This window comes from Ziziphus jujuba, chromosome 11 (genome assembly GCF_031755915.1).
Source record: "Ziziphus jujuba cultivar Dongzao chromosome 11, ASM3175591v1".
In the NCBI taxonomy this organism is placed as follows: Eukaryota; Viridiplantae; Streptophyta; class Magnoliopsida; order Rosales; family Rhamnaceae; genus Ziziphus; species Ziziphus jujuba.
The window spans coordinates 26,721,053-26,735,585 of NC_083389.1; the positions used below are offsets into that span (position 1 = coordinate 26,721,053).

A 14,533-nucleotide genomic window follows, 5' to 3' on the forward strand; every position below is an offset into this window, starting at 1 on the left:
AACTCTTGACTTATACTCTTTATGCAAAGTAATTTACACTTATATTACTGAGATTTTCAAGGCAAAATTAACAAGTACGATACACACTACCGAAATAATGATGTTACATTGAATATTTGGATTCATTTCAACACAAAAAAGGCGCTTAATTGCGTCAGAAAAGAACCACTCTTCCTCTTTGCTTTCACATATACTTGTTCTGTTGTGGATTTTACCAACTCAATTTGAAAAATGTTGGGTCATAATTAAAGGTCAGGAAAAAACCTCTTAGGGGGCGTTTTGTACGGCGGATAGGTCCGGATCGGACAGGATAATTAGTGTAGTACTATGTTTGGCATAGTTCCAGACTGAATGATGGACTAATTGTACTATGTTTGGTGCCAAATCGGACTGGATAAGACTATTTTGTAATTATATTTTTAATTTAAAAAAATAAAAATTTTAAAAGTTAAATTTATATTAAAAAAAAATTATTACATCTAATTAAAGTTGTACATTTATATATTTATATATTTATATATACATGCAAAATATGGCCCATAAATATGGCCCATGCAAAGTCTCATTTCCACTTTCATCGCTACTGCTTTCACCATCACCAGTAACAGAACCAGGTTCTTCAGCTTTTAGATCCCCAACTGCATCTGGCCCATACATCTTTTCTAGTCCTTTCTGTTACATAGGCAAGTCAAATTTATGAATTCAGATATTTTCCCACGACCACAAAACACATATCAGTAAGATTTAAATGGCTAACCATTATAGATTTATTTTCTTTTTTGAGTTTCCTACATTCCTTAGAAACCCTCATTATTCCAGCTCTAAGGTTGGAAGTCTCTTTTGCAAGATCCTCTGCCTTGGCTTGTAGTTTCCTACATTCTTCCTGGAAGTAATCCATGATCCATATCAAAAGACCAAAATCTAACCAAGTAACAGAAGGAAAAGAAGGAAAATTTCTAAGAAATTCCATCACTCAAGTTAGAAATCAAAGGTTAATCAGCCAAAGAGAAACAGTCCTTGCCAAATTTATAAAGTAAATAATGTCCAATTTGAATAGAATATTCTCTCTTCGCCAGGAAAGAAAACTTCCTGCAAAGTTTAACATGTTTTTTTTTTTTTTTACCTGTCTACGGCATCTTGATCTTTTAGCTGACTCCCTATTAGACTGCTTTCTCCTTTCTTTTCTCTGGTCATGCTCTTCCTGTCAAAGGAAGAAATGGATATCAGCAAAAGACCGAGTAGATATTATTCAATCATATTGGTTTATGCAATCTGTTAGTCCTTGATTAAGGAAGCTACAGAAAGCAATTTATATCCGCTTAAATATGCACGATAGTTTTAACCATTCATCACTTATATCCTCTCTCTCCCTTCTTTTCCTTTTTTTTTTTTTTTTTCCTTTTTTGTACCATGGGTGGAGAACTAGATAGAGCACATCTTAATGGTCTATGTAATGTAAGGAAAATAATATGGAACAAAATGATGGTTTGATACATTAAGACTTAGAACCAGTAAATCATTTTTGAAAAGTTGAATGTGATACACATTTTCAACTATGACAAACGTAAGTGTCTAATTGTAACTGCAATGTGCCACAAATTCTACACCCCACCAAAAGATGAAACACAAAACAACCGATGCCATATTAAGAACGGTGACAGATAGCTGCTCCCTAAATCTATTATACAGAAATGATTTCTCTCACAAGTATATCATTGCGGAAGCCACTAACAAGTGGACACCAGATAGCTCTCACCTTTGCTAGGATTGATTTTGTGCTAGACCAATTTGAGGCAATTCCCGTGTTCGACTTGGTCTGAACCATGTTTACTGCAGAATCCTGCAATCCGGAATCTGCATTTACATCATGGTACTGTAAAGTAGCATCCGTCTGCGCAACTGCTCCTGTTCAAAATCGTTACAAGTCATGAAGAAGAAGAAGAACGAGAACAGAGAAGAAGAAAAAGAAAAATAAAAAGTCTTTTCTGGCAGATCAGAAAAGAGGAATATGCAGATCTAATAAAAAAGAAATAAACTGAAACATGAAGAAGAAGAAGCAGACAAACAATGAGAAGAGAAAGAAGAAGGCAAACTCATAGATTCAAGAAGAAGAACACAGAGCTTGATCTGGGCAGAGGCACGCGAGAGACACCACCAACGCCTTCGATGAGCTCCGGACAGAAATTTGACCCAGGGGGAAGGACGGGTTAGCTTAATCCCCCTCTCGGGGGATTATTTCACTGTAGCGGCTAACTTATCCGCTCCTTCATTTGTTCCTTCCAAACACCGGATTGGAACACAATCCTGTCCAATCCAGTGAAACAAACACGCCCTTAAGGTTGTCGACGACGGCTCAGATTGTTTCCTCAAAATAGATACAATTAAAACTAAAGGCTAGTCTTCTATCTAATTTTAATGCTCTAATTTGGACGATTTCAATATCAAGAACGAAAAAACATTAAATAAAACATAAGTCACATTGTATAAGAATTTAAATAGAGTTAACAAGGAGGTGAATTGAAACCGTAACCAAAAAAACAAGCTTGCCAATTAAAGACAGTTCTCATGAAACGCCCAAAAAAAAAAAAAAAAAAAGAAAAGAAATCACTGATTCGGATGACTCCAACCCTAGAGGAGTTTCTACTGTTGTCGAACTTCTGCTTTCTTCTTCTGCCATAGTCGGTCTAGTGCACTATCAGCATCTCCCTGCAAAAAAGAAAAAGAAGTCAGTAGCAGAAACCTTAACTTTACCAAATGCAGTTAAATGGTAAAACATCAAAAGGAACCGATTCATGGATCAAAAAAATGGAACTATAGCAAGTAGAAAACTACACGCTAGAAATAAGCACGGAATTTACAAGCAGGCATCAGAAAAGCACAAAAAGGGCCAAACATGCAAACTACAAGTGCACAATTACCAAGTAGTAGCCAATACATTACTATGATTAGAACACAAGTTCAACAAGATAAGATTATGATTAGGAGATAAGCTCAACAAGATAATAGAAGAAAACCTAATACAAAGCACAACTTACTCGCCGGAAACATTCAGGCACTTATACACAGATCTTGCTTTCCAATAAAAGACAGGCCACCAAACTTCAAAACGCTTATAATGAAAGATAGCAAGAATTCATTGCTTAAGCATCAAAATATGTACAAAGACAAACAGATCAAATCCATTGTTTCATAAATACAATTTAACCAACATGAAAAATGTGACTCTAGTTACAATTTCCCAAAACAAACATGTATTGATAAGTTATTATCACAGACAAAAAGATCATAGTAGAAACAAAATATGTAATACAAGCACGGATAAGCAAAAAAAAAAAATTAAATACAGTCAGCACAGTACAAAAATGTAAGACATTACTTCCATAAAACGCAAGAAAAGCATTTACCCACAATCTACATTTGCTAAATCAGTATCAGAGGTATACAAGTAGCTGGTCTGATTCATATACTGGGGTTTAGACAATACCTGAGCACGGACAAAACCGCAAAGAGCGAAGGTAGAGAACTGGCCGGTGTAGACACCATTCTCATCCAGATGTCCAACGTTAATCTGGACTGAAGCATGGTCCTTCGAAGTTATCAGCCTGTTAGTAGCAGAGCTGCATAGACATACCAAAAATTAGCTAACTCAAAAAACCAAGAAAGCATAACCAAATAAAAAATAAAAAATAAATAAAAAAAAATAAAAAAAATAAAACCATTTTCTGGGAATATAAAGCTCAGTTATAACTCCTTCCTCGTTCTGCATATTGGGTTTTGAATCAACTACTTCTTCAAATGCCTTTAAACCTGACTCACAGAAAAATGATCCAAATCTGAATATCCGAAAAGGAAACGGAAAAAAAAAAATATTCCAAATAACTCGCTAATCGGTTCAAACAAAACCGAAATTGTTCTGAGTTTAATCTAATATATTGCATAAAACCTAAAAATAAATAAATAAAATAAAAACAGCAATACTATCAAACTCCAAAATCCTCACCTTTACCGGCGGAGAGAGAAGATGTGAGACAGCCAGGAGAGAGGCAACGAACAACTAGGGTTTTTTCTGTGTAGGTTTATAAAGGTGAAAATCTATTTCGGCTAATCAGTTTATTAAAGCCCATTTGATTTGGGTTTCACAATAGGAACAAATTATGTTTTGGGTTGATTGAACCCAATAGTAGAATCATTCAAACGCCCTGTCCACTGGATCCGAGCCCATTCTTAAGGCCTTGGGCTTTTAAATCCCTCTTGGCCAATGAAGTAATTAAATATAATTAATAATGATAGATAAGTTAATCTAAAACGTATTAAAAAACTTATCAATTAAAAATTATTAGAATTACCAAATTTTTTTAACCAAAATTTAAATTCGAATGGAGATGCATTTGTTTTGTTAAGTTCACTCGTTAAATGTATCAACCAATCGAAGCATTGTTATAACATTTTACATCAAAATTAAATTTAATTATTGTACTAATACGCCTTCTTTTTTTCTTTTTTCCTTTTATAAAAGTCCTTTAAAAAATGAGTCTACTGATTTCACAAGGTTCTATAGCCTGAACCTTCCTACTATATATATTTAAGAAAAATAATAATTTATAATTAGCACCTTCCACAAAAGTGAAAGGAAACCAAAAAAAAAAAAAATGCAATTATAGGAATTGAATTTGTCAACCAGAAGAGCAACGTTCTCTAGTATATGTTTCCCACTAGCATTACTTTTGAACATGTACCTAAGAGTGGGCAAAAACAGACCTGACCCGACAAATCCGACCAAACCGAAGAATTTGAGTTGGTTTGGGTTAGTTTTTATTGTTCAGTCGGTTTGGGTCGGGTTATACATATAAAAATGTTAGATTTTCGGTTCGGGTTACGGGTTGGAAGGAATTTTAACCCACCCAACCCGAACCGAACCGTTTCATACCCAAAAAGCCATTTTGCAAAAATTATTTTCATTAAATTATTTCTATGAAATTTGTAAGCCATTGATCTCTCACCATCTAATTACTACCGTTGGATTTCAAGATGAAAACACAATACACAAATGTGGAAGAAAACAATATTTAAATTAATTTTTATTTTTATGGATTATTAGTTTATTTAATTATAAGTTTATTTTAAAATTTTAGATTTCAAATATGGGTTGTATTTTATTTTGTAGCTAATAATGGTTGTAGACTTGTTATATACTTTATTTGTTGATGTATGGTTTATAATTGGGTGGTGGTAGTTGTAGATTTGTATTATAGTTGTATGATTATGTGTTGTATTATTTAATATGTTTGATGCTTAATAATTAACTTATTTGGTATTTTTGTTTAGGTGGATGGATGTATGTTAAAATTATTTAATTTAAAGAATAATTTGAAAAGAATATCTAATTTAAAATATAGATTGATGATTAAAAAGGCCTACAAATTTTTTTATACAATTTTGGTCCAAAAAATACCAAATTCGAAATATATATATATATACAATTTGGGCCGAGGCCCAACACGAAGCCCAGACCAACCCAACCGGCAAACCCAACCCAAACCGATCAAGTATGGTCGGTTCGGTTCGGTTCGGTTTTTGTATTGGGTTCGATTCGGTTCGGTTATGTAACCAACTCAAACCGAATTGATCGGTTAGGTTTAAAAAAACCTCAAAAACCGAACCAATCCGCACCGAGTCCACCCCTACATGTACCATATACTCTTTATGCAAAGTAATTCACCCTTATATTACTATGATTTATAAGGCAAAATTAACAAAGACTTATAATGTAATAAGTGATTTTCCCTTGAACTGCTATTTATTATTATTATTATTATTTTCAAAAAAAGTGACATCCGAGTATGACACAAACTATTGAAATAATGCACACTGATGAAATAATGTTACATTGAACATTTGGATCCATTTCAAGGCACAAAACGCGCTTAATTGCCATAGAAAGCGACAACAATGTTGCCAGTGCTACAAAATTCATCGTCTTTGCTTTCACACCCATCTATTTGGGCCATGGAATTTGAGCTTTTCTGTTGTAGGTAGGATTATCAAAATGCCACTTTCTTAAGAGCTTTTCCTTCACTATTAACCACACCCAAAAAAAAAAAAAATTTTTCTTTCACTTTCATATATGCTGTCCACTCACTGGCTTTTATTTTAATTTTTTTGTCCAATTCCTATCATCATCTTTAGCCATTTATCTTTTTTTTTTTATTTTTTATTTTTTTACCAAAAGAAAAAATGTCCAAAAATTCCCAATAAAGTCAAAAGCCCTAATTAGTGGGTGTCCATAAAGCAATTGACATTCTTACAAAATAAGCAAAGCCGGTTCAAGTAAAGTCAAGTGGTACTTCATGTAAATAACCAGAAAACCGATGGCATTTAAAAACAAACTAGGACATATATCCCAGACTTGCCTTCATTCTCATCTTCTCCAAACCTGTGGTAAGACACGGACTCAAAAAAAATGGGACGCTCAAGTTTTTGTTGTTCCCTTGCGATTTGTGCCATCTTGGCCGTCCATTTCTCACTAGCCTCATCATCAGCCCTTGATTTCGGCGTGGACCTGGACCATCATCAGCTCGCCTGGGTTTCAACGAGATCGGGATGCAGTGGATCGATGGCAGAGTGCCTCATAGCTGGGGATGACGACCTGGAGATGGCAATGGACTCTGAGACCAACCGGCGCATTTTAGCGGCGAGGCGTTATATTAGCTACGGTGCGCTGAGGAGGAACACTGTGCCTTGTTCACGCCGAGGTGCTTCTTACTACAATTGCCGACCTGGGGCTCAGGCCAATCCCTACTCTCGCGGTTGCAGTGCCATTACTCGCTGCAGACGCTAACTTTGTTATTATTATTATTTTTTTAATTTTTATATATGTATCTGCCTGATTGAAGATTGTGGTGTTATATACATTATTATTATTAAGAAAGAGATTTGAATAAGTATCAAGAAAATTTGATGTTTTATATTGTAATTTGCAATTTTACTATATACCCATTTATTCATTTATCTTTTTTTATGATTATGTGTTTAATTCTGTGTATTTAATATTATCATTTTCCTCTTGCTATGATTTATCTCCAGTTTCTGTATTTTTGTATTTTTATTTTTCTGTATTTGAAATGGGAATTGTTGATGTGCATAAATATCTTATATTTGAGATGGTTCTTTGGGCTTTCAAATTCTAGGTGTAAAATTTGTATTGATGAATATTTATTTATTTATTTTCTTGCTTTTGTTAAATTCTAGAGCCCTGTTTTTGGGCTGTAAAGCCACTTTCCTAAGCTGTCTTCTGAAATTGTAGGGATGAGATTTTGAGGTATCTAAGGAGAAATGAGTCATTGCAAACCACAACCGTCTTCTTTTTTTTTTTTTTTTTTTTTTTTTTTTTTTTTTTTTTTTTTGAAAATAAAGACAAACGAAAAGCAGATACAAAGAGCGTGATAGATGGAAAAGCTAACAAAAAAAGAGGGACCAAATAATGCCAAATGCCTAAATTTTGTTGTTGTCCAGATATTATTTTAATTTTGGTGAAAACCCAATTTTTATTTTAGATTTATATAATGGGTGTCTAAAATTGTGGTAGGTATAATTGAAAATGCCAAATTTCAGTCCAGGAATTTACGGAAATGCTTTAGATCCAGTAAGCCAAGACTAATGCCAAACCAGAATCCAGCGCATTCCCTATTGGCAACAATTTTTATATGATAAAAATATACAATTAAAATCTAAACCGACATTTTTTATTTTTTATTTTTTATTTTTTTGGGTGAATGCGACCCACATGAATTATGAACATGCAATGCACTAAAATGAATGAATATGATATTCACCATCATGGCATCTAGCTTTTTCTGAGACCATATATCCATGTCCCATTAGCATCTAATAAAAATAAATATCAAATATGTCAAGGACCACCTACAACGTGGAAGGGCCATAGCATAATTTTTCTTCTTTTTTGTTTTGATTTTGTTTTTATAACTTAAAAAACACGTTATATCATAATCGACTGGTTACATAAAACACATCATATTAATTGACTAGTTACATAGGATGAAGCTTGTAGTTGAAAGCTTGTAGTTGAAATGAAGTTGTCATGGAATGAATTGTCATTATGCATAGCAATACATTAAAAAATGAGAAAAAAATAAATAAATGAAAACATCATGGAACTTGAGCAATGCGGCCGGCGGAAACAACGGTTTACATTTTTAAGATCTATAGAAGGACCAAAAATTTCCAATATACGGGAAACGAAAAACATCAAATTTATCAGGTAAAGAGAAACATATTTCACATTGTTTAAAAATCCATTACATCCAAAAAAGATACATATATATATATATATATATGTTCTCAGAATTGATAATTGTGTATTTCATTCCCATTCCAAAGCCAAAAAGTAAATACAGGTATACTCAGATATTTTGGAAAACCAATTGATTTCAATCAAGTGTGTGCCACCGACAATCTTATGCTGAATCATCTGCTACCTTTGGGGCCGGAGGGGGTGGGGAGCCCTCTACTCCCATCTCGGTCCTGAGATCATTGATGCTCTGCTCTAATTCATCTATCCTGTTGCCCATCTCATCAAGTACATTTTGGTCAAGGAGAAAAAATAAGGCACTTGAAATTGAAAACCACGCCATTTTGGAGGAAAAATACAGTACTAAAATTTCCTTCCTCAAGCTTACCAAGGAAACAAAACTTTCATTTTCATTCCCACATCATTAGATGGCGCAAATCCATAGGTAGAACATAGGTTCCATCCTTGCAAATTATATTTCAAAATATAATATAATAAAAGACAAAGGCAATATATGACCAAAGTAAATATATAACATATTTCTGTCATGCTTTCCACCAAGCCAAATCTAACCTCATTAATAAAGCCCTCGCATGGCCACAATCTGTATTGGGAAAATCCATAAAAGATGAAATAGCATGGCAATTGGATAACACAAATTTCACAGTGTTACTAAGGATGTTGAACTACCCAATACCAGACAAGCTAGAAGCAACAATGTAAAACCAAACAGACTATATTCTAATGCTATATCAAGGGCCAATTGACTGATTTTGTCCTGCTAATATAAAAAAAGAAAAATAATTGGCATAAGATAAACATATAAATTTGAACTCAATAAGAAAATATGGAGAAGGATATTCTTTGTAATGATGGAATCAGACATTGTCTGGAACCTGGATTGCTGCACAAGGTTCAAAAAAAAAAAAAAAAAAAGGCTTCATTCTTAAGACATCTAACCCCATTGAAAAGTGTCAGCGATTACAAGAAGAACACCTCATATTAAAAACTCACCATCTGTTGAAGAAGATTTTGTACCTGCAAAAAGCACAATGTATTAAGGCCAGATTTCAATTGTTTCCACCCAAAAAAAAAAAAAAAAAAAAAAAAAAAAAAAAAAAGGGAAAAAAAGATGAAGGTGAAGACTAAGAAGACCAAAACATGATCCCCCCCCCCCCGGGGCCCGCCTGCAGTGTTCAGTGTTATAAATGTTCACGGAATGGTTATCACCAAAATCATAAAATCTAGATAGCTACTAAAACAATACATAGTTAAACCGTATACTTGAGAACCTCAAAATGCTGCATATCCTTATGCTGATAATTAATGTAATTCAAATAAAATAACCTTTTATCGAAAAATAAATCAATAAATTTACAGAAACTCACAAAAGCTGTCATGTCAGCAGTGCTCTGTTTTGTGTCTTCTGTATCATGTCCATCCTGCCAAACAGCAACAAGTGAGAAAACTCGCTAAGATGTGATCAGAGGATCACTACTATGAATTCAGAAAACAATGATATTACAATTAGAACTCATCTTCAGATTGATTATTCTGAACCCAGTAACTTGAATTGTACTAACTTGTATTTATGAGCTAAGGGGCTACAAAATGGCCATGCAATCAAAAGGGTAGGCCTTTTACCAATTAAAATGCAAGCTAGTAACAAGGATTATACTAACTATATTTTTTGAGCTGAAAGGAAACAAATGACCACCCTGCCACAGGTTTATTGTTTCAAATAAAGCTTGTCCATACCACATAGAATGAACATTAGTAATCCCTCATGTGAGTAAATGATAGTTACCCAACCTATACTGTATCTGAAATACATTAGTTTGAACCCAGCCTAACAAAGTCCTTCCCAAGTTCAATGAAAATTTTCTTCAACCTTGCCATATTAGAGCAAAGCAAAAGTAAATACCATAATTACTTTGCCATTTTCTGGTCGGCTAAACTGATCAAAGATCAATTTTGACCATTAGAGATCTCTAGCCAAGGTTTTGAAAGCGGGACAGCATTGAGTTTCAACAAACAGTTAAATATTTCATTTTCTTCGATATTCTCGAATTTCTCAGCAATCAAACAGAAAACTCCATACTTCTAAATAACCAATAAAACAACATGCAATGAAACCGACGATTCAAACTCGAACCAAAATTAAGCATGAGCTTCTAAACAAGTGAAACTCTGGAAATATAAAAGGAGATCGAACCCAATATCACAAGGAGGAATCAGATCGAATATAGATTAGACAAAAACCCTAATTGCAAACTGAATATGTGATAATTTATTAAGGAAACAAAAATAAATAAATAAATAAAATGTGGAAATTTGATGAAAAAGCAAACAAATTACAATTACCATGTTGGAGCTGTTTCTGCTAGACAAAGCTTGAAAACTCGATTAATGGCGGTATAGAGTGTGAATGAAAGGAGTGTGGCGGGCTTTAGAAAATTTTGGAGATCAAGGTGGTGGGAAGAGTAATAACGAAGTTGCGAAATGGAATTCACACAATTACGAGTTTGTCCCTGGTCTTTATGAAAAATGGTGGTAATTATTTCAAATCATGATAAAGGTGTGACAATATATTAAATTACAGAAAGGGAAAAGAAATGGGGGACAATATCAATTAACAAATAAGGTATGATTATTTTATTCATTTGCATTTTAGTGAGTCTATACATGAGTGAAGAAAAAAAAAATTTATATATATATATATATATTAATTGTATATACTTTGCATTTGTTTTCAAAGAATTGAGATATTATCATATCAACAATTATTTATAAAATAAAATTGTTATATAGTGTAAATAGACATAGAAAAAAAAAAGCAATATTTTAATCTTTTTATGTAAATATAAACTATTAATTACAAAAAAAAAAAAAAAAAACCAAATAGGAGATTGAACATTGTAAAGAGAATGATATATTTAGCAACCATCAAGTTTAAAAAGCACAAAACTATAAAATGAAATAAAAACAAGGGTCTATAAGCACTTCATCAAATCTAAGACCACAAATGCAATAAAAACAAGAGTCTATAAGCACTCTATCAAATCCACAAACACCCTTTTTAGCAAAACTCCTATATTTTATGTCACCTAAAAGATGCATTTCCTCCTATATTTGCTCCGTAACGTTCATTCCCATCCCCTACTAGTATTTCCTTGCAAAATTCTCCATTCCCTTTTACCCTTTTTTTTTTTTTTTCCCCAAACTCTCTCAAACCAAAAAAAAATCAATGCAACTTTCCACCAAACCAAACACAATGACCTACAAACGAGAAGACAAAAGAGCCAAAGCCAAAAGGGCATTGAGGTCCCTAGCCATTGCGGTGGCAGTGCCATTTTCCTTGACCATGGTCACAGTCATTTTATTCGGCTCGGGCCATAACTACCGAGCCGTTCACAAGCCATTTTGGTTCCCACCCCTTTGGTTCATTCACTTAGCTTCCCTGGGTTCATCCTTTCTTATGGGTTTCTCGGCTTGGCTTTTTTGGGCCGATGGGGGTTTCCATACCCAATCCAATGCGCTGTTGTTTTACATTGCTCAAACTTTTCTCAGTATAATTTGGGACCCTCTTGTGCTTGTGGTAGGGGCTGTTTGGCTTGGATGGTTTTTCTCGGTTGTACATTTTGGAAGTCTCTTTGCATGTTACCGAAGCTTTAGACGTGTGAATCCTTTTGCTAAGGATCTTACCAAGCCGTGCTTGGCATGGGTGGCTTATTTCACCGTTGTTAATTATAAGCTTACTAGTCTTTTATTCTGAAAATATGTTTATTTTTATTGGATTTTAGGTTTAAGCAATGTTTGTGTTTCGGGTACATATGAATCCCTTTATTCTCAGGGGAATTATGAGCTAGAGAAGCCAAGCTGCAAGAATTTTCTTTTCTTTTTAAAATTTTTTGTGTGGATATGTAAGCTAAAAGGAGTGCACTTGTTCATACTTTTTTTTTTTTAATGTAAATATTCGATGTATATCTATATATATTTTTTGTGATTTTTGTTATGTCAAAATTTGTTATCTATTGATTTTCCAAAAACCAAAAGAGAGAAAAAAAAGAAAAAAAGAGAAGTTGTTATGCAGTGATAATTGAGCTTTTATATTAAGATTGATTTTCAAATGCATGTTAATATGAAAAAGAATGCCAAATAGAGACAATAATAATTTTATTTTTTTTATTTTTATTAAAGAGATAATAATAAGTTGCCTAAATGATTGCTGATGCTCAAAAGTTTTGTTTATTTAAAAAAAAAATAAAATTGGAATCTAATTTTTAATGTACACACCCACGAAACAGCCTAACTAGGTGATAAAACCACTAATTTCTCTAACAAATAACTAGAATTTTTGGTGGAAACCAGTGTATCCAAACACACTTTTTGGGATGGGACCGTTCCTCCCTCGGGCCTCGGCTTGGCCTTTACTAAAAATTAAAAGATCTGTTTAATTCTGTAGAGTGTGTCCTAACTTATTTATATATATATATATATATCCGTTACAAAATTAAGATTGGAAAGTATACGATCCAAATTTCGTGCCAACACCTTTTCACCAAAATGTAAACTTTCCAAATTTAATTTTCTCTATATATGCATATATAACCTTTACTTCCCTTACTCCCCCATCTCTGAAATCCCATATGGCTTCTCAAAATTGCCAACGGCGGTTCAAGGACATGACCAACCAAGAACCCGGCAAAGATAACAAAACCAGCAGTGATAGCCCCAGGTCTCCATGGAAACTTGCTGTTTCGGTTGCAATGCCTTTGTTCATAACCATGACCATGGTCTTATTGTTCGGCTCGGGCAAAAAGTACAGGGTCTTAGCCACAATCTTCTGGTTACCACCCCTTTGGTTCATACACCTAGCCTCATTGGGTTCCTCTTTTCTAATGGGCCTTGCGGCTTGGCTGGTTTGGTCCGATGGTGGGTTCGATTCAGAGTCGCATGCCTTGCCTCTCTATGTTGCTCAGATTTCATTGAGCATGGTTTGGAATCCTTTGGTTCTTGTAATTGGGGTTGCTTGGCTTGGGTTTGTTTTCTGTGTGATTCAATTTGGCACTCTTTTTGCTTGTTATTTTTACTTTAAACGTGTTAGTCCTTCTGCTGAATATCTTATAAGGCCTTGTTTAACATGGGTCGCTTATCTTACCTTTGTTACTTGTCAGCTTATAGCTTACCTTTGAAATTAATTTTTGAGTACTAGTTTTGCAGACTATTTTGCATCTCATAGGTTGTATCAAAACTTCAATTACCAATTACATATTATCAATAAAATGTTGATTTTATTCTATTTCATTTGTGTTCCTTGAGGTCGAATTATATACAAGTTTATGTTTTTAAAAATTATTATTGATAATATATTCTGTATTATGCATTTCATGGGGTCGAAAACGCATATATGAAGCTATAAGAAATTTAAAAAGTATTTATTTGATTCTTTTATTATCTAACATATTTAATTGTTTTGTTTTGAAAGTTTAGTTTCTATGAAAATTTTGGCTTTTTTTTTTTTTTGCGGCTAATTTTTTTTTTTTTTTTAGTAATATGGGTAATTAAGGTAAAATATATAACCCCGTTAGAGGAAATGTACAGTAAAAAGTGTTCTTATAAATATCCGTATATATATATGTATATTTATCAAAATTAACAATCAACTTTTAAGATTTACATTATGAAAAAAATAGATAAACAGAAAGCAAAATTAGAATATCAAACTACTGCTACTAAATTATTTATCAAGCATACAATTACTTACTAACAGAATGAATAAAAAAATAATAAAAAAATGAAGTTGTTACAACCAAAAATGACAACTAAAATGTCCCAAAAAAAAGTTTTCTAAGTCACATTATAAGTGCATCTTCTAGGTTACTTCAAACAGATCTGTTAGACTATATGGATATGTCTTTAATAAAGCATGATTTTCTCTTTAAATAAAGGAAAACGAATTTTCTCCAGAAGGTGAAGAAGTACCCAGGCTGCAGAATTTTAAATTTACAAGCAGATTAGACTGGAATTTTATGTGTGGCAAAGATCCTTTAGAAAGGGGCTAAGAGTAAGAGCAATTGGGTTGGAGCCACGTGTATAAAAGCCAGATGGTCAAACTCAAAACTCTAGCTTTTTTTTTGTCTTCATTCCGTAACGCTTATTAGAACTGGGGTGGAAGATGTTAGATGTTAGATGTGAACGTCAACGTGACGTCGTTGCATGTAA

The 14,533-nt window shown here is 33.4% G+C and overlaps 5 protein-coding genes and 1 pseudogene across 8 annotated transcripts; 3 read left to right on the forward strand and 3 right to left on the reverse strand.

The window, feature by feature from the left end:
- Positions 1-439: 439 nt before the first annotated feature.
- LOC125419655 (G-box-binding factor 1-like) lies at positions 440-2,289 on the reverse strand. 2 transcript variants are annotated; one of them, XM_048466021.2, is made up of 5 exons: positions 2,094-2,289; positions 1,757-1,905; positions 1,124-1,201; positions 758-883; positions 440-672 (listed from the first exon to the last, which is right to left on the reverse strand). In XM_048466021.2, the coding sequence occupies exons 1-5, from the start codon at positions 2,095-2,097 to the stop codon at positions 514-516; spliced, it is 516 nt and encodes a 171-aa protein (XP_048321978.1). In that variant the 5' UTR covers positions 2,098-2,289; the 3' UTR covers positions 440-513. The 2 variants fall into 2 exon arrangements, with proteins under 2 accessions (XP_048321978.1, XP_048321979.1); XM_048466022.2 differs by having other exon boundaries at positions 2,067-2,289.
- A 152-nt stretch (positions 2,290-2,441) lies between these two features.
- Positions 2,442-4,124, reverse strand: LOC107433212 (small ribosomal subunit protein eS21y). 3 transcript variants are annotated; one of them, XM_048466023.2, is made up of 5 exons: positions 4,001-4,124; positions 3,717-3,807; positions 3,485-3,617; positions 3,040-3,109; positions 2,442-2,706 (listed from the first exon to the last, which is right to left on the reverse strand). In XM_048466023.2, the coding sequence occupies exons 2-5, from the start codon at positions 3,764-3,766 to the stop codon at positions 2,696-2,698; spliced, it is 264 nt and encodes an 87-aa protein (XP_048321980.1). In that variant the 5' UTR covers positions 3,767-3,807; positions 4,001-4,124; the 3' UTR covers positions 2,442-2,695. The 3 variants fall into 3 exon arrangements, with proteins under 3 accessions (XP_048321980.1, XP_048321981.1, XP_048321982.1); XM_048466024.2 differs by having other exon boundaries at positions 3,717-3,833; positions 4,001-4,092; XM_048466025.2 differs by lacking the exon at positions 3,040-3,109 and having other exon boundaries at positions 4,001-4,118.
- Positions 4,125-6,413: 2,289 nt separating this feature from the next.
- Positions 6,414-7,018, forward strand: LOC107433209 (protein RALF-like 33). Its single transcript, XM_016044468.4, has one exon. It carries the CDS (start codon positions 6,461-6,463, stop codon positions 6,836-6,838), a length of 378 nt encoding a protein of 125 aa, XP_015899954.4. The 5' UTR covers positions 6,414-6,460; the 3' UTR covers positions 6,839-7,018.
- A 1,229-nt stretch (positions 7,019-8,247) lies between these two features.
- On the reverse strand, positions 8,248-10,828 carry LOC107433227 (heat shock factor-binding protein). Its single transcript, XM_048465905.2, has 5 exons — positions 10,673-10,828; positions 9,697-9,750; positions 9,323-9,346; positions 9,170-9,212; positions 8,248-8,596 (listed from the first exon to the last, which is right to left on the reverse strand). The coding sequence occupies exons 1-5, from the start codon at positions 10,673-10,675 to the stop codon at positions 8,475-8,477; spliced, it is 246 nt and encodes an 81-aa protein (XP_048321862.2). The 5' UTR covers positions 10,676-10,828; the 3' UTR covers positions 8,248-8,474.
- Positions 10,829-11,540: 712 nt separating this feature from the next.
- On the forward strand, positions 11,541-12,275 carry LOC125419596 (translocator protein homolog; annotated as a pseudogene).
- Positions 12,276-12,835: 560 nt separating this feature from the next.
- LOC107433177 (translocator protein homolog) lies at positions 12,836-13,610 on the forward strand. The gene has a single exon (XM_016044434.4). It carries the CDS (start codon positions 12,958-12,960, stop codon positions 13,501-13,503), a length of 546 nt encoding a protein of 181 aa, XP_015899920.1. The 5' UTR covers positions 12,836-12,957; the 3' UTR covers positions 13,504-13,610.
- Positions 13,611-14,533: the final 923 nt, after the last annotated feature.